The following is a 25,069-nucleotide window of genomic DNA, read 5'->3' on the forward strand; positions in this document are numbered from 1 at the left end:
ATGGCAATTATTTTGACACGGACAATGATGAGAGGTCGTTCCAGACCCGACCGCCCTAAGCCGCAGATTGTAATCTTCGAGGGTCCTGCGCAGGATACAGACTTAAGCACTTTCGATTAACGCAGAGCCCAACAACCAAAGCAAACAAATTGCGAAAAGGCCATTATGGCCACAAAAGGATCACGCAGCCTACCTGCGTGAGTCAGAGTGCAAAGAAGAAATATAGGGATATGCATACATGTATATCTCGAAGTTCAGGGGAGATCGCAAACAAGGACAGGACAGCAGGTGTGCCGGAGCAAAGGAAATCAGTTAAGGCAACGGACACAAAAGCCAGGGAAAGGAGCGAATATACCTGCACTGAGGAATATCTCGAGCTAGAAAGCCACAGACTTACTTTGAGTTTAAGCGATCATGTTACCAAGGACATACGTCTTTCTGTTGTCGAACCTACATTCTCATCCTAGGTTAAAGTATTAGCTTTCATTCTGTACCTAAGATCAAAGAACGTTATTTATATAATTTGTTTGCCATACAAAATATGAATAGGTAGTGAAATGAAAGTTAGTCAATGCTTGAAAAATTCCAATTCAAAATAGTAAATTATATTGTTTGACACTTATACTACTTTGTATTTTTAGTTTTGTTCATATTGGCCCCCATTTCTCCCAGTGCCCAGAAACAGAGACCCTAAAGCGCTGATCAGGCTTGGATTTTTGCACCTGCCACTGCTCAAATCAAAGAAGACAGCATATATGGTATAATGTGCAGTCGAGAGCGAAGCGGTCCGATCTCAGGTAACTCGACCGCGATCGCCGACATCTGTTCTTGTTGCAGGTCCCTTACCGATTTTTTGGGGCCAAGGGAGCGGAACTTACTTCGCGAACCAGTCGCCAGCAAACCCGTTTCCTTGTTTGTATTTTTTGCTCGTTTTCGAGGGTAACCCAAATTTTTCGGCGGATACCGTTGGCCATATAATTTTCGGCATTAGCTTTGTTCAAATTAATGGTCAGTCATTCGGGCAGTTGGAGGTTTCATCTGCGCTTTAGAGGCAGCTGTTAGTTAGATTTCAGATGCATCCGAAACAGGAAGATGAGACGTGTTTCCTTTATTTTTGGCAGTTATGCTTACACTAAGCAAAAAGGATGGGATGTTCATAAAATATTAGCAAATTATAAATTTTGTGTGGCATACAAATTTGTCATATTTTCTCTCTTACAAAAGTGACATGCTATAATATGAAGCATACTTGCACCTTGTTACATTTAATTGAATAAAAATGTTTGCATTTTCAACAACGTTAATTAACATTTTTTGAAAGTATATTTTTTTTGCCAGCAGCAGACTTAACCATTTATATGCAAGTAACTGCAGAACAGAAACAAGAATGGCGAAAAAACCCATTAAGCACCAGCAATTAAGCATTCCGCAATTGGCTCAATTGATCAAAGGATGTCTGGGGTTAATGTGATTGCATTTTAAATGGCAATTTGCGATGAAAATTTCAAGAACTTCTGCCATATTAACAGCGATACACGTTTTATTTGCGCGTAATTAAAACTTTTTTGCCAACCGCAGTGGAGAAAGGGAAATTCATCAGGAGCTTAATCGATTTTTGATTTCTTTGGGCAGGAAACTACGCAGAACACTCCAACCCCCTTGTTTATGGCTAATGGATTTTATCGATTGCGGTGTATTTTTACTTTTATCAGCCAATTATTAAATCGATAGCAAACTGACATGGGCCAGTAATTGAGTTGGTTATTACATGCATGCCTTGAACTTGATTGCGGGGTGCGGCGAAGCTGTTGACCCAAAGGGTTGTAGTGCTTCCAGGGTGGTTTTAGAGTAAGTTTGATTGGATTGGATTGGTTTGGTTTGGGGACTGAAATTTGGGTCGAAATGCTGACCCACTTGGAGCAGTGTAAAGGAATTAAGTGGTTGGGCTAGAACTTCATGGGGTTCTTTACTGTAATCAGACTTCAATTAGCTAAGTTTCCCTGCCATCTTTGCTCCCTTTACTGAGTACACTTTCCGTTGAGGTAATCATCTGATATGCATATCATGAGTCTCCTTTTTGCAGGCAATAAAATGAAATCCCTCACATAAATTATGCTCCATTTAATAAAGCTGCGACTCCAAGAAAAAGCTGAGAGCAGCCCGGAAAGATAAATGCAAAGTCGGTGGTAGTAATTCGGTGGCATTTTAATACTCGACTGTCAACAGGAAAGCGAATGATGACGATGATGATGATGATGATGAGAGCCCTGATGATGATGACTCGACGACAGTAGCTTCGTTGATGAGCAAGGCAACCATAAGAAATATAAAAAGTCACAAAAGTCACGCAACTCGCATTTGAGAAAAAGGATATTCTTGGGCCAGGTTTAAAAGGAGGGAGCCCAGTCGATAAGTCGAAAGCCGAATGGCATATTTCCCCAGCCACATGTGACGTGACTGGCTTTGTGCCAGGTCCAATCTGCACTTGCCATTTATTTTTTATTCTTTAAGCTTTAAGCAAGTAATTTGCATAAAATGCGCGACAGACGGAGAAAAACCAGCTCGCGCCGAAAGCTAACAAGGATTAAGTAGAAAAAAGAGGGAGATTCAGACAGAGGAAAGCTGTCAAAAAATGACTTCAGACTGCCATGTGGCGATGGGGAAAACTTACGAGCTGCACAAATGAAAATGAATTCGGGGCCAAAAGAATAATAATGAAGAGGTCGAAACGAGTACAGGACTTTGGCTCCAGACCGTAGCGAGTAATTAAACGAATTTAAGTGGAATGCCAGATGAAGTGGGAAAGGAAAAGAAGTCATAAGGATGCACAGCAAAAGGAGCAGGAAGTCCCTATAAGTAGTGAAAATACAAGTAATTTTTGCTAGTGCATCTCAGAAACTACATCTGCTGCAGCAGCCGCAGAAATTTAATGAGTTATAATACAAAAGTTCGTGATGCTTCATTATGAGAACGCAGGCAGCTACAGAGCCGCAGCTTCCTCCTAGTCCTTCGTCCTTCCGGCGAACTCCTTGCATCCAATCCTCTGCTGAGTCCTGCGTCTCCTCCTTGGACTGCTTGTGTGTACTCCATTCACCCACATTATGTACTTCATGCACACCAGCGCACCGAATGCACAAATACAAAATAAATGAGGGTAAACGGATCAAATTACTTAATTACGAATTAGTTTTCCAAGATATATGATAACCACATATTGTAGTTGATTTGACAGGGAAATTGGAGTTTTCCATAGCTAATCTTGTAAGTTCATTAAACGCTTTATAATATTTTAACATATTAAGCTTCCAGCTGCATGAAAACCTTATCATATTGCGCAAGGGCCTAAATCAATCAAAACTACAATCAGGCTTTTCCTTATTGTTTCGAAACGCACTGTCTTCATTCCGCTTCTCGACAGTTCAGTGTGAATGTCTTCAAGAACACACTGCTATTGCTCTCCTTGGTCCTCCAAGTCAACGAAGTGCAATTGCTTAACCCATACCCTGGCATCCCGGTTTCCCAGTTCTTTTGGTCCTGTTTCCTTTCTTTTTGGGTAAGCGACGTCGCATTTCATGCAAATGAAGTTAGCCTGCATATGCAAATGAGATTTGTTTGTGTGAGCGTTACATTTCATATTTGCAAAGGAATTTGTGCGTTCGTATTTCGCGCTCTCCTGGATTATTATTTAATTTTTCTGCGCACACACGCCTGATTTATGACTAATGAATTAATTTTGAATTCGGTTACAATTAACACGAAATTTTAAGCCGTGGCAGCCAAATTCCATATAAGCCTTTACACCTACACACGTGGCAGGAAGAAATCCCTTCGTTACACACACACACACACACAGACATAAATCAACGGCGTGTGGGGCAAATGCGATTAGCATTTTATACCATTTAAACACTGTCGCACACACCACCACATGGAAAACAATGCAAAAAAGCAGCGAGCAGCGGGGAAAAGCGGAAAACATTGTGACAAAGCTGGTGGGGCCACTCAACCCCCCTCTTTCCCGCTAGTCGACCTGTCTCCCCCTTCTTCCTGTTACCACTGAATGTGTGCATCCCCCTTCGAGCAAACCAGACACAATTACATATTACTTATATGGAGGTTTGAAAAGGGAACACACAGTTAGAAACGGTTCTGGGACCAAAACTGAAAGGGACTCGAATTGGTGGTACTCAGTGGTATGGGATGAACAAACGATGATTACATTAAATTGAGCAGAACGGCAATTAAATGAATTTAAATGAATGAACTACTAATTGAAACCTAGATACGAATTGGGGAACTAATTGGAGTGTTTAAAAAACAATAAAATAAATAATTAGTTAGTGTCAACTCACGGTCTTAAATATAATTCCCGCCGACAACTCCGTCGTAAAATGTTTATTACCTGAAAAAAAGATGCATTGATTAATAAACAAGTTATTAGAAATTAAAGTGCATAGAGCATTGATATGGATTATAAAATGTGGGTGTTAATATTAATTGCGAACCAATTCGTGGCTCGTCAGACCAACCTTATAATACCCTAAAATAGAACGGAGTATGGCGAATGGGAAACCCCAAGTAGAATGCAAATTGCGCAAAAATCGGTGGAAAAACAAATGTGCAACAAAGCGAACAATTGTAATTTAACTGCAGTCAGACTCTAGTTGGCAGCACTACAACAACATCAGCATCAAATGGCAAAAAGCAACAAAAAGCAGCAAAAACCAGAAAGCAACAGCCAGAATTGTGCGAGCCTCAAGTGTTGTACGTAAGCCGCTTTTGTTAGGCAATTGTTTGCCTGCCTGGCTTCTGCAGTGTTTTCCGTTTTCGAGAGGACTCCCCCGAAGGTGGGAAATTTTAGGGGAGCTGGGCAAATGAAAAATCCCCACTACAGCCACACACACACACTTGCATAATCCACTTTGCCCAGGCAGCATCCCAAAAAAAACATGGAAAAGCACAATAACAACAAGAAAATCCGGAAGTTACACATACGCCCCGTTGTCTGCGACTGCCCCACAGCCCCAACCATTAAATCTCAACGTTTTTGTTCTGGTCGCCATCCAGTTGACAAATGTCACTGCGATGACATCCCGCTGCACTGCAACCAAATTGAATATTCAACTATCTATCTATCTATGTTGATGCAATTTACAAGCGGAAACTGTGTGTATATTACAAATCATTCTCTTTATATTTAATTCATAAACTCGTTAGGTTATATATATTTAGTCTATATAGTTTTCAGCGTGCATTGATTTGAAATAGGGGATATTCTCGCAGTGCACGCCTGCCACGCCTCTTTAGCGCGCTGAGCATCCGCTCCATACCGAGACAAATGTAAAACAGCATAAAACACTCCTCGTCACTAGTAGCAGTTTGCTCCAGCTCGCCATGGTGCTCCAGCCCCCTCCATAATAATGTTCGTGAAAAACTTGACACTTAATTGTCTGTCCATGTCCATGTGCGTCATGTGTCCCCATCCGCCAGCCATCCGCCACCCAGCCCCTTCTCCTTCTGCTATGTGTAGTTATATCTATGGCATCGCATCTCGTCTGGCGCCTGTTTCTGTTGTCAATTGTTGCACATTTGCATGGCAATTGGATTGGACCACTAGATGGGTGAGTGGGGAGTGTGTGGAATGTGCCGGCGGAGTGGCGTTTGGGCCAATGCTCGTTGCTTCATGAGGCGTCGAGTGAAATGAGCCGCCTCTTGGCTAAAAGCTAGTTGAAAAACACACCATCCTCAGCTTCTTCACCATTTTGAGCTCTATTTTGAGGCAAACATACGAAAAAGCAGCAGCAGAAACGGCAGACGAACAAAATTATAGCTTCAAGTAGAATGGATTCCGAGGAATTGCAGCTGGAATGCTTTGGGATATTTTTGGCCAACTCGGAATACTTTCAACACATTAAATACAATATTTATTTAAAGCATTTAAATTTACCTACATTCAAGCTTTTTATAACCTTTTTTGCCACTAAGCCGTTCATTATTAAATATGCATGCCTCTAATAAGCATTAAAGCATTTAAATACGTTGCAATAATTGTCTAGTCGTTTTAACAGTTTTAAATAAGATAACAGCTTTACAACCTGATTAAATGTGCTTTAAATGCTGACCACTTTAGATCAACATATTAAACAAATCCCTCAATTGTTTCTACCTTAATTGATAGGAATGAAAAATACAAATTATTTTGATTAAGAGCTTAAAATATTCAAATTGCTAGTCCCAAATTTATAATAGATAGAAGAAGAATATTTTGTATGGAGACCAGTTCAACAGTTTTTTGCTGGAGACTGTATCCAACCCACCCAACCGTCATACCCATTTTACCAGGTGATGCGGTGGAGCACTTCCGGCAAAAGGAGCTGCATTGGATGAGCAGGCGAACAGATGAACAGATGAACAGATGCACAGTTGCCACAATGCCGCGGGGCATTTGTTTTGGTTGGCGGTTCTGGTTCTGGTTCTGGGGCAGGTTTTGGTCTGCTCTGTTCCGACTTGGTTTGTTTTTGGGTAGTAGTTTGGGCAGTAGTTTCGCCACCCCAAGAAGGGGGGCTCTAAATGGATGAAATGGATGGCGGGTGCAGTTGGACGATTTTTGGCTGGATTTTGCACTTTGCTCGCTGTGCGCTAATGAAAATGAAGTCGTAAAAGGGTTTGCCACGTGGCTGGTAATGCTTTCTCCTTTCACTTCTCCCGCACTTCCTTGTTTGCTCTCTCCGCTTTCGGAATCCTTTAAGCGCCATTTAGTTTCAACGAGCGCTTAACTTAATGAACACAATGGCCGGAAACCGGTTGAGAATGCTGGGGAAAATGTAATGGAAAATGTTAGGGCTTCCGCCATTTGCTATCTATGTATTCGCAATCCCATTGGAGCACATAATCAGATTTTAATAGCCTCCCGAAAAGGACATAGATCAACAATAGCATGAATAGGGAATAGAGTAACAACTAAAAACGCCATTAATGAAATGATGATGACAACGACGAAAGTTTAGCACGACCCAAACACATAAAACAAAAATTCCCCAAAGTCACAGCAGAGAAAACAAAGTCGAATTGCAAGTGGAATGGAAATATACACAGTGATAAAATCTATTTCAAATTGATGCCCCATTTACTGCTTTACATACCCAAACTTGATAATGTCCTAGCAAAACTTTGATAGATATTCAAAGTATTCAAAGTTTGAAGCTTACTAGAAATCGCACTATCGAACTATTGGCATCCTTTATTTTTCCCTGTGTAAAAGCCAAGAACCCGGAAGCGATAGAGGCAAGTCTCAGCTGGGAAATGATGAGAAGCAAAAATAAAACATAAAACAAAATGCCCAAAAAATTAACGACAAATTGCGCATCATTAAAAGTAAAGAGGGAGACGCCTGGGAAAAACAGGAAGACAGAGGGACATATGGGCGGTTTACGAGGACCAACAGAAAGGAGCCTGCCAAAAGCCAATAATGGAAGCAAACGCACGTTAAGGGCGAAATGAAGCCGAAGCCCAACGACTGACAGGCAATGAAAGAAGCTTTAAGAGCCTGCCTATACCTCCGAATTGTAAGGATGTGGGTGGAGTTTCCAAAAGTGGGGAGGGGGCTTGTGTAGGTGTGGGTGTGGGTGTGGCACCGCCTGCGGCAACACCTGGGCGCAGTCATTTGTTTGATTACAAGCCACGAGATACAACGACAATGAACCCAATTTGAAGATGGTAAAGTGAAAAAGAGGGGCAGGTGCTGCCTGGCGGGGAATGAACTCATCCCATCCAGGCACCACCTCTACCCACAAATGAAAAATATTTGGCCATTCATTTTGTTAATTTAAACAAGTCGATCTAATAAAGACGTTGAAGCTCCACAGCCAAACTCCCTGTTTTCTTACTGTGCACAAGTAGAAGCTTGCTACTTTACTAGTTGGGCAACTCTTATTAAACTTTGTATCTACTTAAATACTTAAAATAAAAAAAAATGTTGATACAATTTATGAACCAATTATATTTATAAAAAAAAATAACACAAAAACATTAATAATTACTTAAAAATATGAATGGATTCTAAAGTATTAAATTTATACACTTATTGAAATACTCATTTCATATATTTTATATACTTCAAGATCCGATTTGGAGTTCTGTCAATATCTTCATACTGTATTTTTTTCCCAGCGCATTTAGCTCTTTAATTAATTAGTTTTTCTGAGTGCAATGAGCTTAGTTTCAGCCGGGGACAGCGCTTAATTGTCCGACAATGCAGCTGCCCCGAAAACACACGCAGTTACACATCGGATCCTTGTGGGGAGAAAAAACTGACAGGCGCCAACGACAAACCCCTGCCCCCTCTTCCCCTGGTTCCCCATCCGCATGCTGGCCACAAAAACCCTCCGCTTGCCACCATAATGACTCACTCACTTTGTGGCAACCGAGTTTACCAACTGCAGAGGAGTCGGGTTTCGCTGCTCTTTTGCCAGTTCGCATTTTGTTTTTTCCCTGGATTTTCTTCGTATTCCCCCCCTTTTTTTTGGAGGTGTGACAAGCCACCGGCTCAGCTGAGGGAAGCGTGTCCTGTGTCCTGTATCCCAAGTCTCGTGTCCTGGCACATGTAACATGGTGTTCCCCTCGCCTTCCACAGGGATAATTTTAATTGGTTTCCAAAGCATCAAGTGAAAAATGAAAACTTTGCGGTTAACAAAGAAAATTATGTTCAACACGGCCAACACGAAAGTCTCATTAAAATTCGATTCAGCTTTTACACGGATGACATGGAAAACAAACATGCTCGAACAAATTGCCCAAAGACATGATTATTTATATAATAACTTAAACTAATTACCCCCTAATTCTGTTCAAAACAAAACCGGTGAATAAATATATTGATAGGTGAACACCTATTTCTAACTTCCGAGAATATAATTTTTACTATTAATTAAAAAGTTTTTAATATTTAAAAGCCCGCTTAACCACTTGTATGCCACTTGAGATTACTGCTTTTGAGATTCGATTCAAACTACCTATGTAAAATTACATCACATTATCAGATCCAAACAAGTCGACTTCCACTTTTCCCCGCCGTCATGCTAGACAGAACATTTTAATTAAATCCAAATAAAAGAGCCACTGGAGCTGTCATCGAGATATTTGAAAGTGACATCTGAGTTATTTGCACAGGGGCGATGGGCAGAAATGTTAAGTGAAATGGCAGATTATTTTCCACCCACACTTTTTTTGCGTAATTCAAGTTATGTCATAACTCCTTTTAATAAATTTCCGAGGGCCACAAGCTGGCTCTCTTGGTCTTGGTCATTTTAATCAGCATTTTTCACTTAGCCGCAGCATATCATATTTTTTATTTTGCCGCTCCGATGTCCTGAAAGTGACCGCCGCAGTGGCAGCTATTTACCCGCCGACCGGCTGCCACGCCCCCGTTTCCTTGACCAAAGTCTGTGCACACCGCACTTTGTTATGTTTTGTTTGCCTTTGCCTTTTGTTTGCACTGCTCCTGATTTTCTCTCTCTGTGTATTCAGTGTTTTTCCTCGTGTTTTCCTCTTTTCCAGCTGCTGCGGTGAAGCTGTGGCTCAGTTTTTAATCAAAACATAATGTAAAAAGGATGCAAAATACACAAGGAAAGTGGCAGGCACTAACCCAACAAAGTCCATCATCCAACCTTCACTCCCCGACCGTCGAACTCGGGCTTCTAAAAAAAAAGTGTTTGCCCTGTCGCCGTTGTTTTTGTCTTAGTTGTTGTTTTTGTGTCGTCCATTATTCAAAGCATAATGTCACAATAAACGTAAAAGGTGCAAAATATGGCCCAAAGGCAACAAGCAAAAGCAAAAGCAAGTGCCAACAATGAGAAAGAGCAGTGACAACACAAACATACAGTCCAACTTCACTAACTCAAAGTTCCCCGGGTTGATTTCAAACTTTTCGTTTGCCCGGAACGCTGAACTTGCACAGATTGAAGCTCGCACAGCTGTTAATTAAGTATCTTGAACTAATTTTCACTCCTAAAGTTGCCAAATAGGCAAATATACAAATATAATCGAATTATTTGGTCTGTTTTATTAGCTAACTAATTAAAGTAGTTCAGAAATAAAAGTTTACTTTTTATTAAGGCTTAGATGACTGTATGTTAAAATGTTCTACAATTTAATATTTATGTTCCCTAAAAACTATTTCAAGTTTTTGAAAAATATGTTAAAATGTTCTGGAATTTAGTATTTATGTTCCCGAAAAACTATTTCATGTTTTTGGAAAATATTTCAAGAGTTTTGGTCTCGAAATATGTACATACATATATCAATTAAATAAAGCCTATTTTCTATACCTGTCTGACAAAACTATGTTTTACTGTAGTAACATAAGGGAATTGCAACAAAAGAGCCACCGTAATAGCGGCACAACAACAACTCAACTTAATAACACTTTGCAGTTGTCGCTGCCCAGGGCACTCACCCGGTACTTTTCCCATCCACCCCACGACCTCATCTCCTTCTCCAGGTCCTCCTCCTCCATTTGGAGGGACTGCATAAATTTGGAAGGCAGAGCTGGGAAGGAAAAACTTGATCGCTTCCTTCTTTACTTTTTTCCTTCTCGCCTTCCTCCTTATAGTCGTATCTGTTGTTGCCACAATTGTTGCGTGCCCCGTCAGTCAGTCACTCAGTCAGTCAGTTGGTCCGTTAGTCATTTATTCGGTTAGTCAGGCATTCAAGTTGCCAGTCATTCAGTCAGTCAGTCAGTCATTGAAGTGTCCACGTGCGTGAATACAAGCGTCCACACAAATGACCCGCTGGCAAACTTGCATCTTTTGACGAGACTTTTGCATCCGACAGTTCAGCAGAATCTCTAGCACCTTGCAGTGGACCACTCCGCAATTGAATCTGTGAGATATAGTTTCTAGTAACCTCTATGCATTTTTGATATTAAAAGTTTGGAAACAATTTAAAATGTTGTATGGCCCTTTTCAACAAAAACTTGTTTGCTGATTGTGGTAATTGCGTAAAGAACAAGCTTCAACCACAAAACGAAATGTTAACAATATTCTTATCTTCAAGCTTACTGAAGTATGTTTTGCTTCTACACTTAGGTTTTGAATTATGGAGTTAAGCAACAATATACCTGTATTAAACCTAACAGTACAACCAACTCTAGTCTTAAAACTAATTTGCTATTCCCTGTATAAAGGAATGGGAAGAAACTCTAGTCATTGACCCGAAGAAACTGCTCTAGATATCTCGTATCTTTCTCCTCGTTTACTGCTACCTGAATTGGTCCGCATAATTTGCCTTTTGATGGCTCGGAGTGAGCTGTTCCACATGTTTGTCACGTGTGGCGACTGAACTCAATTGCCCTCGACCTCGTCCTCCCTCTGCTTCAAGTCCCAATCCCCTCCTGCTTCTCGACAACAACTATCACAAATTGAAGTGCAACGCGAGAATTAGAGAAAGAGAATAGCAAAGGGGAAGAGGCACTTCCGCAGCTATTTTCCCCGCTTTCCACGAGCGAACAGTTGTCGCTTGATACTTGGAAAATGTCAAAGGCACTTGATATTGATCACTGCCGTGGTACAGATCTTGCGATACGCTGAGAGAAATTAGATGACGGCAATTCAACAATATTTCTGTTCTTTGAACATGTTTTGTTTAATGACATTAAATTCAATTTATTAAATAATCACGTTATTAATTGCCCAATTATAACACTGAATCATTACAAAAGTAAATAATTTTACGATCATGTCGAGGTGCCGAATCAGTTTAAATTAAATTTCACAGAACTAGAACTAGAAAATGTATACAATTTAATGCACTTATTGGTCAATATCTTATGCATTTATTGACTTGAAGGCATGATTATTTCATTATTTCTGATGAAATCCATGCATCTAATTTCCATCTAAATGTAACAATTCCTTACTTGCAGTGCTTGGCTGTAAACGAAGCCAGCGAGGTACCAGCGAAAATAGAAAAAGGGGCCTGGATGCGTTGCACTTGCCACGCTATCGCGCACTCTCTCCCACTCCCACGTGGCAGGTGGTGGCCTCTCGCTCGCTCCGCTTTTAATTATAGCCACCTCTGCGTCGAAAAGTCGACGCCGTCTGCGAAGCGGAAGTTTGTTTAGGATATTTGGCATTGTCTGCTGGCATTTTACAAGCTCATGCAGCTGCCTGCATGCGGCGCCGTCTCTTCAGCTCCCTGACTTTCCTGCCACATCCCCTGCCCCTTGAATATCTGCCCCATTTGGAGACCGAATACCCCCGACATCCGAGAGTCCATGATGCGAATTATTCAAATAGCTCGCGCCGCCTTCGGAGCGGTCTGCATGCGGGCCATACGAGTACACATAGCTCGACGACTTTGGCATACAAATTAGATGCAGCGATAATCGACTATTCAGGTTGACTGCCTCAGCTCCCTGAATCACCCATCCATCCATCCATCCAACCACATCACCCACATCCCATACAAAATCCACACACACACGCACTGCCTGCAAAAGCTTACCTGTCACGGGTTTTTGCTCTGGAGCGCCTTTAAAGTGAATTTTTCAGTCCAAAATAATCCCTTCTTTGATATGTTTTGCCGGTGTAGCTGCAAGAGAGCAATTTTCCGGATAGATTTGAGTTTTTTTGGGCGAAATAAATTTCCAGTGACATAAATTCAACATGAAATTAATGCTAATCCTGCTAAAGCAAAAGGAGAAAATGTCGCAGACAGCAAACACGCAAAAGAATATAGACAAATGCAACTAAAATGAATGCAGTTTATACGATTAGATTCGGCATGGTACATGGAAATAGATATGTTGTGAAATGTGAGAAAAAATGCGTTGTTTCTTTGAATTACCAATATTTCCTAATCGATTAAAGTCTTTCCAAGAACGATTCTTGCTGGTTACCAACTTACCATAAAGAAATATTTGAAATGAAAGAGAAGAGATGAAATAGTAGCGCAACTTTTCAATTGAACTCGTTGTTAAATATTAGTAAGAATATAAATAAAAGAATATAAATTACATCTAGTGTAACATCTAGAATATCAGCGCAAATATACGAATTATCGTGAGATATGATATTTGCAATATTTACGCCGCATAAACCTGGTTAAGGAAATGTCCTTTTGATTCCGTGTCTAGACCGAGGATAAGTTTTGTATGCCAAATGCTGCCATACGGAAAGAGAATGGAAAAGAGCGCAAAAGGGCGACGGCAGAGCGAAAACTTCTGCAACGCCATAAAAAGCCGCACAGAAATCAAAAATCAAGAGTGGAAACTTGCGGGCCAACCCCAGGAAAATACGGCAACCCACCGAAAACCACCCAGCCACCCGGGCAGCAGTGCAACCACCACCCCCAGTCCACCACCCACTTTGGGGGTGGTCTGCTGGCTTGGCTATTTGCCTTCTGCGAAGGACGAAGGACGCAGGAGCAAAAGGAGGATGCGCGGAGCGTATCGCGTCTGGATCAGAAATTGCAGACGGGCCTAATGGGATAAACTACGTGGAGCACACACACAGCTGGGGCCAGAATAATACAATAACTGTATCATGTTGAAAATCATATTTTAGTGCAATAAATCCAATTCGGCATATTAGTTCGATAATAAATTTTCTATTTGTGTTTACTTTCTAGTATGTATGGATATAGTATGTTAATATTAAAGAGTTATTAGTTTTATTTTCCTATTTTCAATAATAATTTTTGTATTTATATTATACTTTAAGTTAAGTTTTGAGAATCTTTAAGCGTAATTTCAAACACTAGCATATTTTACAATTTGGAGGGCTGATAGGTATTTGTATAGTCTAATCGGTACATGATATTAATATTTCTGCCGCATCTGTACACCTAGTTATAATCCCAGACAGTCGTGTGACAAATTTTATGATGGCACTAGAGAAAATACTACGCGCATAAAAATGCATAAATGGAAAACAAAACCGGCAGGAGCTCGGGAAATTGTAGTGTGCGGTGTACGAAATTTGCATTTCCACTTCATCGAAATTCGATGGCTCGAAATAACCCCACACACAGATACAGATACACACACCAACACACGCACACCGATAGAGCCACCCACACATTGACAACCAGACAGGCGCCAACTGGAGGGTGGAACGCCGGCTTGTTTTGCCGGCGAAAATGCGTAAAATAACGGCAGTTGGAGTGCATTTCCTGATTTTACTCACCGGCGATTCTCCCGTTTAGGCAGTCTTCAAGGGTAAGCTTTAGTCGCACTTTGTTTGAACAATTTGTTTTTATCACCACCTAGTATATTTAATAATATTTCCTCTACTTGAGCATTAGTTGCTGCGAAAATCGTAGCACAGCTTTGTGGGTAAACACACACACACCGTCGCACTGTCGCGCACACACACACAGAGCTTGATGTCCCGCTAGAAAAGTGCCGCACTCACGAGCCGCGACGTCACGTCCGAGCGAATCCGAATTTGAATGTAAAATTCAGTTTGAGCGGTGCGGTGTGGCCAGCCTCGCTTAGGCCAATTAAGTACCTACTTGCAGCGTCACAAAAGTATGGTCACTCTTCAGCTGTTAGTTCTCTGTTAGCATCTCTGTTAGCCGAACTTATTTTGTTTAACAGGAGTGTTCAGAAATATTAGTGCTTGGGTAGAAAAACAACATTTCTCATAATCATTTTAATAAATAAAACAAAGATATTTAAGAAGGTCTATAGAAAAAAGATTTTATATAAGATTTTATATATTATATAGAATGTGACGTTTTTAAACGAATGAACCCCCCAACGTAGCGGCATACTTGCAGAGTTCCGTGCCTTTTCGCTGCAATGGAGTACGGTCCCACTACTCCCTAGGATTCAACGAAACCACAAACAAAACGCGCAATTCACTTTGATCGGAGATAAAGCTCGTGTTTTTCCTGCCCAGCGATGACGGAAGTGCCGCCCAAGAAGCGCAACGCCTGCGTCATCGTGCTGGGCGACATTGGACGCAGTCCGCGCATGCAGTACCATGCCCAGAGTCTTCTGGAGGAGAACTACCACGTGGACATGATTGGATATCTGGAGACGAGGCCTCTGGAGGAACTGACACAACATCCCCGCTGCCGAATCCATGAGCTCACTGCCGTCCCGGTGACTAACCTAACGCCCAAACTGCGCCTGCTGTTCAAGGCTTTTTGGCAGACGCTTAGTCTTCTGATGGCTCTCATCTCGATTGGCCGTCCCAGCTTCCTGCTCGTCCAGAATCCGCCCGGGATACCCACGCTAATTGTGTGCTACCTGTACTGCGCGGTCACCCGAACCAAACTGGCTATCGATTGGCACAACTACACCTACACAGTGCTGGCTCTGGGAATGTCCAAAGGAGAGCAGAGTCCTCTAATTCGACTGGTTAGGCGACTGGAGCGATACTTCGGCTCCAAGGCGCACACACACTTTTGTGTGACGCGGGCCATGCAGGAGGATCTGCAGCAAAACTGGGGCATTGGGCAAGTCCAAACTCATCCGATTTTAGTAAATCACTAAGCCATGACTCATCTTACAGGCCTGTTAAAGTTTTATATGATCGGGCGCCCGCGCAATTCCATCCCATCGACTTGACTCAAAAGCACGAGCTGTACCTGAAGCTGGGCAAGGACTACCCACAGTTCCAGGCCAAGGACTCCGAACAATCCGATGTTCTGGAGGCCACCGCTCTTACCCAGAAGCTGACGACTGGTATTGTGCAGTACAGACCCCAGCGACAAGCTGTGCTGGTTTCAAGCACTAGTTGGACGCCGGATGAGGACTTTGGGATACTCCTTAAGGCTTTGCAAGCTTACGAGGAAACTGCGCAAGCTGAGCCGTTGGTTTATCCTTCCCTGCTGTGCATCATCACTGGAAAGGGCCCACAAAAGGAGCACTATGTGGCGGAGATCGACAAGCTGCAATGGCAGAAGGTGTCAGTAATCACACCCTGGCTGGAGATCGAGGATTATCCCACTGTTCTGGCCAGCGCCGACCTGGGAGTGTGCCTGCACTGGAGTACCAGTGGGCTAGACCTGCCTATGAAGGTGGTCGATATGTTCGGCAGCGGGCTGCCTGTCTGTGCCTACGATTTCAAGTGGTAAGTATTTTTGCCTAACTCTTTCATCTCTTCTTAATTTTATTATTATTTACTACTTACCACAAATTCATTTTTCAGCCTGGATGAGCTGGTGAAGCACGGCGAGAATGGCTTCGTGTTTGGGGACCATGCTCAGCTGGCCGAGCAGTTGAGAATCTGGTTCGAGAATTTTCCAAAGAATCCAAGCATACTGGAGACCAGAGCTGGCTTTCAGCGCAAAATTCAGGAATTCCAGGAGCTGCGATGGCGGGAAAGCTGGCGCCTCATCGCGGCACCCGTGCTGGAGGCATTCCTTTAGAGCATTTTAAAAAGATTTGACAATTACACGATAAGAGAGACTTTCTTTGATTGCTAATCGCTTTTCCTAGGTTAGCTACTAACAATTCTTTGTACACAAGAGCTTACAACTTGATTATGCAGATTATACACGATGCATTGAATTGTTTATTTTATTTTTATAATCGTAGCCTATAGATAATAACAAATGCTAACCGAAATGGATACTAGCATTAGATTCAAGCTTATACTTACCAAAAAAAAAATGTATTCGTTTATTTATTAAATATTTTCACGTTAGATATGTTTTTGTAATTGACTCGCAATCCAAATATGAAAGTAAGTTATTAATTTTTCAGTGAATGGTCAAAAAAATGACTGGGAAAATAAATCGCAGAAATTCTTAAAAGCAAATGATTTTGTTTACCAAAATATTTAAAATAAAAAGTTTTTTTTTTATTCGTCAGCAAAGTTCTAATCAAGGAAATATCATTTGTTCGCGCCAAAGAGGATTTTGGTTATTGCGAGCGACGGTCACACTGCAAAACCGAACCGGCTGCGCAAAAATTATAATAGTAATTTGTAGTGTAAATTAAGAAATTGTATTCAATTGTGCAACCATGACCAGCGAGTGTCGGATCTGCGGCGAGCGCATCTTTACGCCGCACCCAAAGAACATCTTCGAGAAGCGAAACCATCGCATTCGGATGGCCATCGAGCAGATCACGGGCTTAGAGGTGGCGTCCCTTTTATTTGTTTTCCGAAATTATTCATAAGCAATGCCTTTTCAGATCGTTTTGGAGAAGATGCTGCCCCAGCACATCTGCTCCTGTTGTCTTCTGGACCTGACCCAAGCCGTAGCCTTCAGGCAACGCTGCCTGGAGACGCACGCGAATCTTCACCAGAGGAGCTCCCCGAAATCTAGTGTCGCCTCTAAAGGCTCCGCAGAGGTTTTGCAAGTGCGAAGTGATCCGATGCTGAAGCGGGAAGTGCAGGAGGATACGGTCGACACCGAGGACGATAAGGAGCTAATGGAGGATGATAGAGAATTCTTGGACGAAGATAAAGAGTTCATGGATGACGATAAAGACTTCTTGGAGGACGTAAAGCCGATTGTAAGGTTCCCTCCGGCCAAGAAAATTAGACTCGAGGCCCAAAAACTCCCGAACAGTCAATCCCCACGAGTCAGGGTCAAGCGCCTCCGTGTGCCGGAGGTCGAGAAGTCAGATAGTCCACCGCCATCTCCGCGGGAGCGCGTCCGAAAGCCCAGAAAGCGGCGACCAAAGCCCAAGGTCGATCGCTCGATTAAGCGATATGTGTGCGACCAGTGCGGTTGGTCGTTCAACGACCACAGCAACATGAAGGATCACAAGTTGCGGCACTTCGAAGAGAAGTTTTCGTGCGACGAGTGTGGTCGTAAATTCTACACCATGCCACTGCTCCGATTGCACATCCGAGTCCATCACAAGGGCGAGAAACCGTACGTCTGCAAGTTCTGCGGTATGGGATTCGCCAATAGTCCCAGCCGCTGTCGTCATGAACGGTGAGTTTTGGCCTAATGGTTACTAGTCTTCATGTATCATAAAGTACCACATAAACCAATCGCTTTGACAGTCAAATGCATGCTAACGAGCTGGTGCACCCCTGCAAAATATGCGGCAAACGTTTTAACAGCGAGAAGGGTCGGTTGAAGCACGAGGAGGGGCACAAGAGTGACCAACCGGATGTCCACATGTAAGAATCATTTAAAAACTACCCGAAATAGACGGATTGAACATCAATGTTTTTGTATTCTCTCTCAGCTGCCTCACCTGCAACAAGGAGTTCAAGGAGGCGCAGTTTCTGCATCGTCACTACTCCACCAAGTACCACCGCAAGCGAGTCAACTTGTTGGTGGACGACCCGAAGGAGGAATTCCAATCAGATGCCGATCCGGAGGAGAGTCCAGGATATATGGAAGAGGGACAGGCAGAAATGGAGGACAGCCAGGCCGAACTGGATGTACTTTTGGAGGACGTGGAGGAGGAACAGTATGAGGACCACGAAGAACTTCTGGACCAGGATGCGCCCTTTGAAGATTACGAGTATGACGAAGCCATCGCGGAGGAGGGGCTGTACACATAACTTTAAATACACAAAACATACGACTCCGTTGGCGCCACACGTTCGCCAATGCCAGGGATGCAGACTATCGGACTATTTTGCTGATTCAAAGAACTTATTTGAACCAATAGCCATAAGACGATTGGCACTACATTTGATGAAATTCCACTTCGGTCACGGATTACAATTTGTTATAAAATTTATTTTAGTTACAAATTACGTTTTTTTTAAATAAAAATCATATAGAACCAATGTCTACTGTACATTTAGAATGTCTTAGGAAGTAACAGAACTTTACAGAATTGTAATCAATAAAAACTAGTTCGGTTTTGTATATGTAGAGTCCCTGGTTTCTTCGAAAAAGAACAGTTAGTTTTCCCACACCTATCTGGCAACGCCATCGCCCGCAAAACAAAACTTTAATGGCTCACACTTTTAAACTATACCAAAACTATACGAATTTTACGGTTTAAAATGTAAACCAAACCAGCACGGTGGCTGCTCTTTTTTCGAGACTGTAAGTTCGATTGTCCCATAGTTCTTATCATTAAAAAAGTTACATGAAATGATTGCTTTGGGAATTCAGCGTGATAAACTTTCAAATCCTTGAAATGGAAATGGCTTCGAGTTGCCAGGTGTGTGGCTCGTGTTTCTGTCACCTGAGTCCCACGAGCATTTTTAGCCTGGGAGTTCTGGCCAAGATCAAGGATCTTACTGGACTTTGGGTATGTTGATGGTTTCTGAGGCCTGTCAATGGGACTACCCATTTACTCCATTTACAGTTAGAACAGGAAGACTACCAGCCGCGCCACATTTGTCCATCATGTCTGAATGACTTGAATACATCCATTAAGCTGAAAAGGCGCATTCAACGAATTTACAATGGAGCAGTGCTGAAGCGGGAATCTGAAGGTGATCAGTATCTTAAAATCCCAGTTTCTGATGTAGGACCAGAGGGGGATTTCTGTGACTTTGTATTGGAGGAATGCCGTACTTCTCCATACTTGGAGCCCAAAGAAGAAGAACTATCTGACCCAGAAAACTATCCAATTCACCAAAGTCAGATCATCAGTGAGCAAGAAGCAGAGGAATGCGATTCTTATTTTCATCTCGACAATGAAGATGAAGAAAAAAGACCGCATTACTTAAATGATCCAGAATCGTCCCATGTTAAGCACAAAAACCCTTTTATAGAGACATCTACCAAAGGCATTAGACATTATTCTAATGTCTTTCCTTCTACGCTGGCAAAACGAAACGTTCCTAAAAAAGTTGATACCCAAAGCCCTAACATGGGAAAATTTATACAAATTGGAACGAAAATGTGCTTACCTAAAACGGATGCGCGTATCAAGGTAGCAAGGCCTCCCATATTGGTTCCAGAAGATGAGGCAGCTCAGAATATAGCCCCTGCAAAGAGGAGAACCCGGAAAATGCAATCCCTGGAGTGCCCTGAGTGCAGAAGGGTCTTCAAGACTGCGTACAATCTAAAGATCCACTTGGTGCGCCACACGGGTCAGAGGGACTTTCAATGCACATTCTGCGACAGGCAGTTCGTCTCCAAGTATCTTTGGCGGCTACACGAACGAGTGCGCCACATGGGCGAACAGCCGTTCAGGTGCAAATTTTGCACGGATACGTTTTTTACCAGCTCAGCTAAGTCCCGCCATGAGCGGTAAGTCTTCCTTGCATTTGTATCTTACTTTAAAAACGCTCTATAAATCATTTCTTATCACGATGGCAGAACGAGGCACATCAGAGATCGAAGCTACCAGTGCGACGAGTGCAGCAAGAGATTCAATACCAAGACCTGCTTGAATAAGCACAAGTTTCTGCACACAGGACTTAAGCCTTTTGGGTAAGTAAACTGATATTGAATTGGCGAAGAATCGATATAAGTCGTGTATCTTCCTCTCAGCTGCGACATTTGCCACATTGACTTTGCCCGAAAGTCAAAGCTAAGGAATCACTTCAATTCGATAGCTCACCAGAAAAAGGCCACCGCCATCCTGGATTCTGAGCAGTGCTTATCCGCAGACGAATTAGAGATCGCTTTTAATTCTGTTTTAGAGGATGCGAAATAGTTGTGTATTATGTGTACACACTTTGAAAACACGACTTGGACTATTTTGAGTTTTAAGATATCCATTAGATATAAATGTTCGAGAGTATTCTTAATGTTTTGGCACTGGATTGCCTTTCGTAAACTTTGAATTTGTTTTTTGTTCTCAAAACACATTGCAAACTTATATATTATTCCAAACTGCTCTTATTAGTTTTACATTATTGTTATTAGCCTTTTCTACTATAACGTAGTTTCTCTAAGTGTAGTTTTCTTTGACAACCATACATTCCAAAGTAATTAAATAACTTAATATTTAATGATTGGCAGACAAAACCAGAAAATTAATGTTTAATTTGATTAATTCTGATAAGTATTTTAAGTACATATGATATAATCCCCTATAATAGCATAAGTTTAGATCTAAAGGTTCCAATGCTTAAAATGTGAAATATATTTGGTAGTTCTTGTTGGCCACGGAAGGCCAATATACTCTAAAACGAATTTCATAACATTTAGATAATGGCGCGATTTTCAAATTCTGGCGCCATCCCTTGGCAGTCACCCAGGGACGCGGACAGAAAACAACCGTTCGCTGCGAATGGTTCAAGATGAAGAAGCACCCATTAATAAAGCAAGGAATTTTGGCTCGAAAACAACTCTCGAAAATGACGCCACAATGCCGGTTGTGTGGAGATTTAATATACACCCAAAATCCAGTAAGCATATTCGATAAGCGCAGTAAAACGGTCAGGCAAATCGCTTTGGTGACGGGCGTTTGGGTGAGTGTGTCAATTGGAAATTCAATTCGGAAATTCAAACCACTAATGTACGTTGATCTGCAGCTCACTGATCATTCGAAGCTGCCCAGATATATGTGCTCCTGCTGCCTGCTGAGCCTGAAAAGCGCCATTGCCTTCAGGCACGTCTGCATCAAGACCAACAATCGGCTGACGATCCAGCGTCGAAGCCTGGAACTGGAAGCCAAAGATGACGCCTGCTGGGATGATCCGCTGAGCGACGCGCACGAGGTGCTGAAAATCAACAATGCGGAAGTCGAGCAGGAAGTGCTGTACGAGGAGTCCTATGCGGATAAGGAGGGACTGGAGGAGGAGCACGATATGTACAAGAAGGAGGAGGAGGATGAGCAGGAGGAATTTGTGGAGAATGACCGCTATTTACCCGACGATGAGGAGATGCTGGAGGATGAGCGAGAGACACAGCAAGATGATGAGGATATGGTGGATAAAAAGAAAGCAAGGGACGATGAGGAGGAGTCTCAGCAAAATGAGGAGTCACAGCAAGAAGAGGAGGAGTCACAGCAAGATGAGGAGGAGTCACTGCAAGATGAGGAGGATTCACAGCAGGATGAGGAGCATTCACAACAGGATGATGACGACGAGCTTTGGAAAAACGAAGATGACGACTACGATACAGATGATGATGATGATGATATATCATATACCCCAGGCAAACCTCTTCAATCGGACCTCAAGAAAGATAAAAAGCCGCCTCGAAAATACACTAGAAAGTCACTAAAATCCGAATCATCTCCCAAAAACGAAGACACCGACTTTCTGAAACCTGCGAAAAAAAAAAGAAAAACATATGTAAGCCAAAAGGTCCACGTCTGCGATCATTGCGGCAAGAAATTCACCGACAAGGGCAATTTCAACCTGCACGTGCTTAGGCACTCTGGCGTCAAGCCCTTCGAGTGTCCGGAATGCGGCCAAAAGGAGTTCAACAGGTACATCCTGAACATTCACATTCGGGTGAAGCACCGCGGAGAAAAGCCCTACGCCTGCCAATTCTGCGGCGAGCAATTCGTACACAGTACTATGCGATCTCGCCACGAAAAGTGAGTATATATCCTGAATACCCTGAAATGCCCCTCTAACACCCCCATTCTTTCAGCCGGGTGCACCGGAATAGAAAGACACCAAAGAACTTCAAGTGCAATTACTGCGACAAGCGATTCGAGTCGAACTACCAGAGGGCCAAGCACGAGGTCGTCCACACCGGCGAGCGCAACTTCCAGTAAGATCTTATGGATATAAACTTATTGTTTACGACATCCTGCTTGAAATGTTACTAGTTCAAATTTGCAACTGTTTGTTTCCTATTCTTCCCTCAGCTGCGAGGTGTGCAAAGTGTCCTTCACGCGGAACTCGAACTTGAAGACCCACTACCGATCCAGGCTGCACCAAAAGAGGGAGACCGCAGCGAGTGTTAAGTCCGAGAACGATTCCAAAAAGAAATGAGGTACAAATAGTTTGTTGTCAAGTGCTGCCCCTCGTTTAGAGGCTCAACGTTTTACCTGTTAGGAAAATAGGAGCGCTTTTTAAATGCAATTTGCGACGATGTATAGTAATATAGACTAGGAAAGGCTAATTTGTAAGATATCAATAAGATAAAATATCGTAATATCTGGCTGTACTTATTACTTTTGAAAAAAGAACTTGTTACTTGTAGCCCACTTTAAAAAGTGCCATTCACACAAATCAACGATAAACGACATTGTTTGTCAAACACAAGTCCAACTTTGTTTACTTGAACAAAACTATAAAGTTTTGCTGAAATTACCAAGAGGATGACGACGCTGTGCCGCACCTGTGGTCAGGAGGCGGAGCACGCCAAGGCACTCTTCGACAAGGAGGGCAGCGACGTCCTGAACAACATCCTCAAACTGACGGGCCTTTGGGTAGGTGAACATTCCCAGTAAGCACGGAGTCATGCCCTCTTCGATTCCAGCTGAGGAACCAGCCGGGTGTGCCCACGAGGATCTGCTTATCCTGCTTGCTGGACCTGAATGACGCCATCGCCTTCCGGGAGCTCTGCCTCAAAACCAACTCCTCTTGGTTTAAAAATCAGAGCAAACAAGAGTTTTCGGATTCAGGGCAAACAACTACCAAGGAAGACAGAAATAATAGGGAAAAAAGTGGTGTGGATGTTGTGCCCGTTAATATCGTGCCGATCAACATGGTCCCTCTTACACAGGCTCAAAAGATTCTTCTACAGGGGAGGATCCCACCACAGCGCAGCAAGAAAGTGGATGAAATTCCTCTTAGGACACTAGAATCTCCTATTTATCCCTTGATCGTCCCCGAAGTTCCTCCTGCCGATCTCGTCGATCCTCTTCGGTGCGAGGACCCTATTCTGGTGAAGAGCGAGCTCCTCCTTTCAGATGGGGAACCTGAGGAGTCCATAAAGCACGAAGAGGCCGAATCCGAAATCCTACAAGTTATGAAGGAAGAGCCCAGAATACCACAAGTCATCGAGGAGGTACGGAAAAAGCGAAGAAAGACAAGAAGGAAAGACTCCTTAGAGGAGTGCCCTGGAAATGAAATGGTGGAGAATACTAACTCCACTGCCACTTCCACTGCTGACGAATTTTCCCCCACCAGAAGGAATAAGAGCAAAGAGGACAAATATGCCACTCGAAATAAATGGGGGGCTGCCAAAAGAGCGTATGCCCTGGAGCACAGACTATATTTCTGCGACCAATGCGGCAAAACTTTTAGCGAGAAGGGCAACTTCAATGTCCACCTCAGACGGCACAAGGGCACCAAGGAGTTCCAGTGCAAGGAGTGCGACCGCAAGGAGTTCACCCAACACCTGCTCAATTTGCACGTGCGGATCAAGCATCGTGGCGAATTGCCCTACGTGTGCAAGTACTGCGGCAAGCGATTTGACAACTGCCTCAAGCGGCTCAACCACGAGCGGAACCACAAGGAGAGCCCCGTCCACCGACCACACGTGTGCTCCACATGCCAGAAGGCCTTTAAGACTTCGACGGCCCTCAAGGATCACAGCGTGGTGCACACGGGGGAACAGCCATTCCAGTGAGTTTGAGGCAAACAGAACAGTATTTGAATCTCTGCTAAATACATTTCCTTTAGATGCGAGCTCTGCCAGACGTTCTTCAATAGGAGGAACGCCCTGGCCACCCACTACAAGTCGAAGCACCACCGGAGGAAAGTCGAGGAGCAGTCAAAGAACCCAGGTGCTGATATTGCTGTCCAACCCAAAGAGTGAATTGTTGGTTTCTTGTAAGGTTTGTTGAGCATTCATCCTTGCCTTCAATTGCTCTGCTGTAGACATGAAAAATGTCCCTCTGGAACCTTTTCTTAAAAATGATAATACAGCTAAAAAATTATCTCAAAAAATTGTACATAACAGAGTCTGCTTTAAGTATTCATACCCGTTTCTCAGAGTGTTCTAGGGACTTGAAAATATGAAACAGGCAGAAGGAAGCGTTCCCTACACTATGAAGTATATGTATTCTAGCCCTTTCCATCTGTCCGTCCGTGTAAACGTCGAGATTTCGGTAACTTAAAAAGCTAAGGAGTTGGTATTAAGTATGCATTAATTAGGTATGCCTGATGTGCCAGTTTGTTTCTGTATATTATATTTAATTAATAAAATGTGGAAATTTGTCTATCATCCCATCACTAGTTGAGTAACGGGTATCTAATAGTCGACTAGTTTTTTTTAATAAGTTATAGCCCAATAGTATATGATTGTGTTGCAAAAATATGCTATTATCGAT

At 42.8% G+C, this 25,069-nt stretch overlaps 6 protein-coding genes across 9 annotated transcripts in view; 5 read left to right on the forward strand and 1 right to left on the reverse strand.

Annotated features, from left to right (window-relative positions):
• The window catches only part of LOC122620608 (protein tincar), a 61,363-nt gene extending 46,948 nt beyond the window's left edge, over window positions 1–14,415 (reverse strand). For 2 of the 3 annotated variants that reach the window (XM_043798163.1, XM_043798165.1), the window contains exons 1-2: window positions 14,184–14,415; window positions 4,353–4,402 (exon numbers count right to left, since the gene is read on the reverse strand). The gene's annotated coding sequence lies outside the window, so the exon portion shown is untranslated. Of the gene's footprint in view, window positions 1–4,352; window positions 4,403–12,501; window positions 12,589–14,183 lie in introns of all 3 variants that reach the window. The other variant, XM_043798164.1, reaches the window with a different exon arrangement.
• Window positions 14,416–14,790: 375 nt separating this feature from the next.
• On the forward strand, window positions 14,791–16,655 carry LOC122620609 (chitobiosyldiphosphodolichol beta-mannosyltransferase). Its single transcript, XM_043798167.1, has 3 exons — window positions 14,791–15,462; window positions 15,519–16,079; window positions 16,158–16,655. The coding sequence occupies exons 1-3, from the start codon at window positions 14,903–14,905 to the stop codon at window positions 16,375–16,377; spliced, it is 1,341 nt and encodes a 446-aa protein (XP_043654102.1). The 5' UTR covers window positions 14,791–14,902; the 3' UTR covers window positions 16,378–16,655.
• A 223-nt stretch (window positions 16,656–16,878) lies between these two features.
• On the forward strand, window positions 16,879–18,690 carry LOC122620801 (zinc finger protein 354B). Its single transcript, XM_043798429.1, has 4 exons — window positions 16,879–17,092; window positions 17,147–17,898; window positions 17,970–18,089; window positions 18,158–18,690. Exons 1-4 carry the CDS (start codon window positions 16,976–16,978, stop codon window positions 18,477–18,479), a joined length of 1,311 nt encoding a protein of 436 aa, XP_043654364.1. The 5' UTR covers window positions 16,879–16,975; the 3' UTR covers window positions 18,480–18,690.
• A 152-nt stretch (window positions 18,691–18,842) lies between these two features.
• LOC122621182 (zinc finger protein ZFMSA12A) lies at window positions 18,843–20,828 on the forward strand. The gene is made up of 5 exons (XM_043798964.1): window positions 18,843–18,975; window positions 19,045–19,183; window positions 19,241–20,133; window positions 20,203–20,316; window positions 20,377–20,828. The coding sequence occupies exons 2-5, from the start codon at window positions 19,070–19,072 to the stop codon at window positions 20,540–20,542; spliced, it is 1,287 nt and encodes a 428-aa protein (XP_043654899.1). The 5' UTR covers window positions 18,843–18,975; window positions 19,045–19,069; the 3' UTR covers window positions 20,543–20,828.
• A 305-nt stretch (window positions 20,829–21,133) lies between these two features.
• On the forward strand, window positions 21,134–22,794 carry LOC122619846 (transcription factor Ouib). Its single transcript, XM_043797041.1, has 4 exons — window positions 21,134–21,302; window positions 21,366–22,378; window positions 22,435–22,557; window positions 22,655–22,794. Exons 1-4 carry the CDS (start codon window positions 21,189–21,191, stop codon window positions 22,779–22,781), a joined length of 1,377 nt encoding a protein of 458 aa, XP_043652976.1. The 5' UTR covers window positions 21,134–21,188; the 3' UTR covers window positions 22,782–22,794.
• Window positions 22,795–23,074: 280 nt separating this feature from the next.
• Window positions 23,075–25,068, forward strand: LOC122619848 (transcription factor Ouib). Of its 2 annotated transcripts, XM_043797043.1 has the most exons (4): window positions 23,075–23,221; window positions 23,272–23,461; window positions 23,518–24,362; window positions 24,420–25,068. In XM_043797043.1, exons 2-4 carry the CDS (start codon window positions 23,330–23,332, stop codon window positions 24,553–24,555), a joined length of 1,113 nt encoding a protein of 370 aa, XP_043652978.1. In that variant the 5' UTR covers window positions 23,075–23,221; window positions 23,272–23,329; the 3' UTR covers window positions 24,556–25,068. The 2 variants fall into 2 exon arrangements, with proteins under 2 accessions (XP_043652978.1, XP_043652977.1); XM_043797042.1 differs by having other exon boundaries at window positions 23,092–23,221; window positions 23,272–24,362; window positions 24,420–25,067.
• Window position 25,069: the final 1 nt, after the last annotated feature.

The sequence above is a fragment of the Drosophila teissieri genome, chromosome 3R (genome assembly GCF_016746235.2).
Source record: "Drosophila teissieri strain GT53w chromosome 3R, Prin_Dtei_1.1, whole genome shotgun sequence".
NCBI lineage: Eukaryota > Metazoa > Arthropoda > Insecta > Diptera > Drosophilidae > Drosophila > Drosophila teissieri.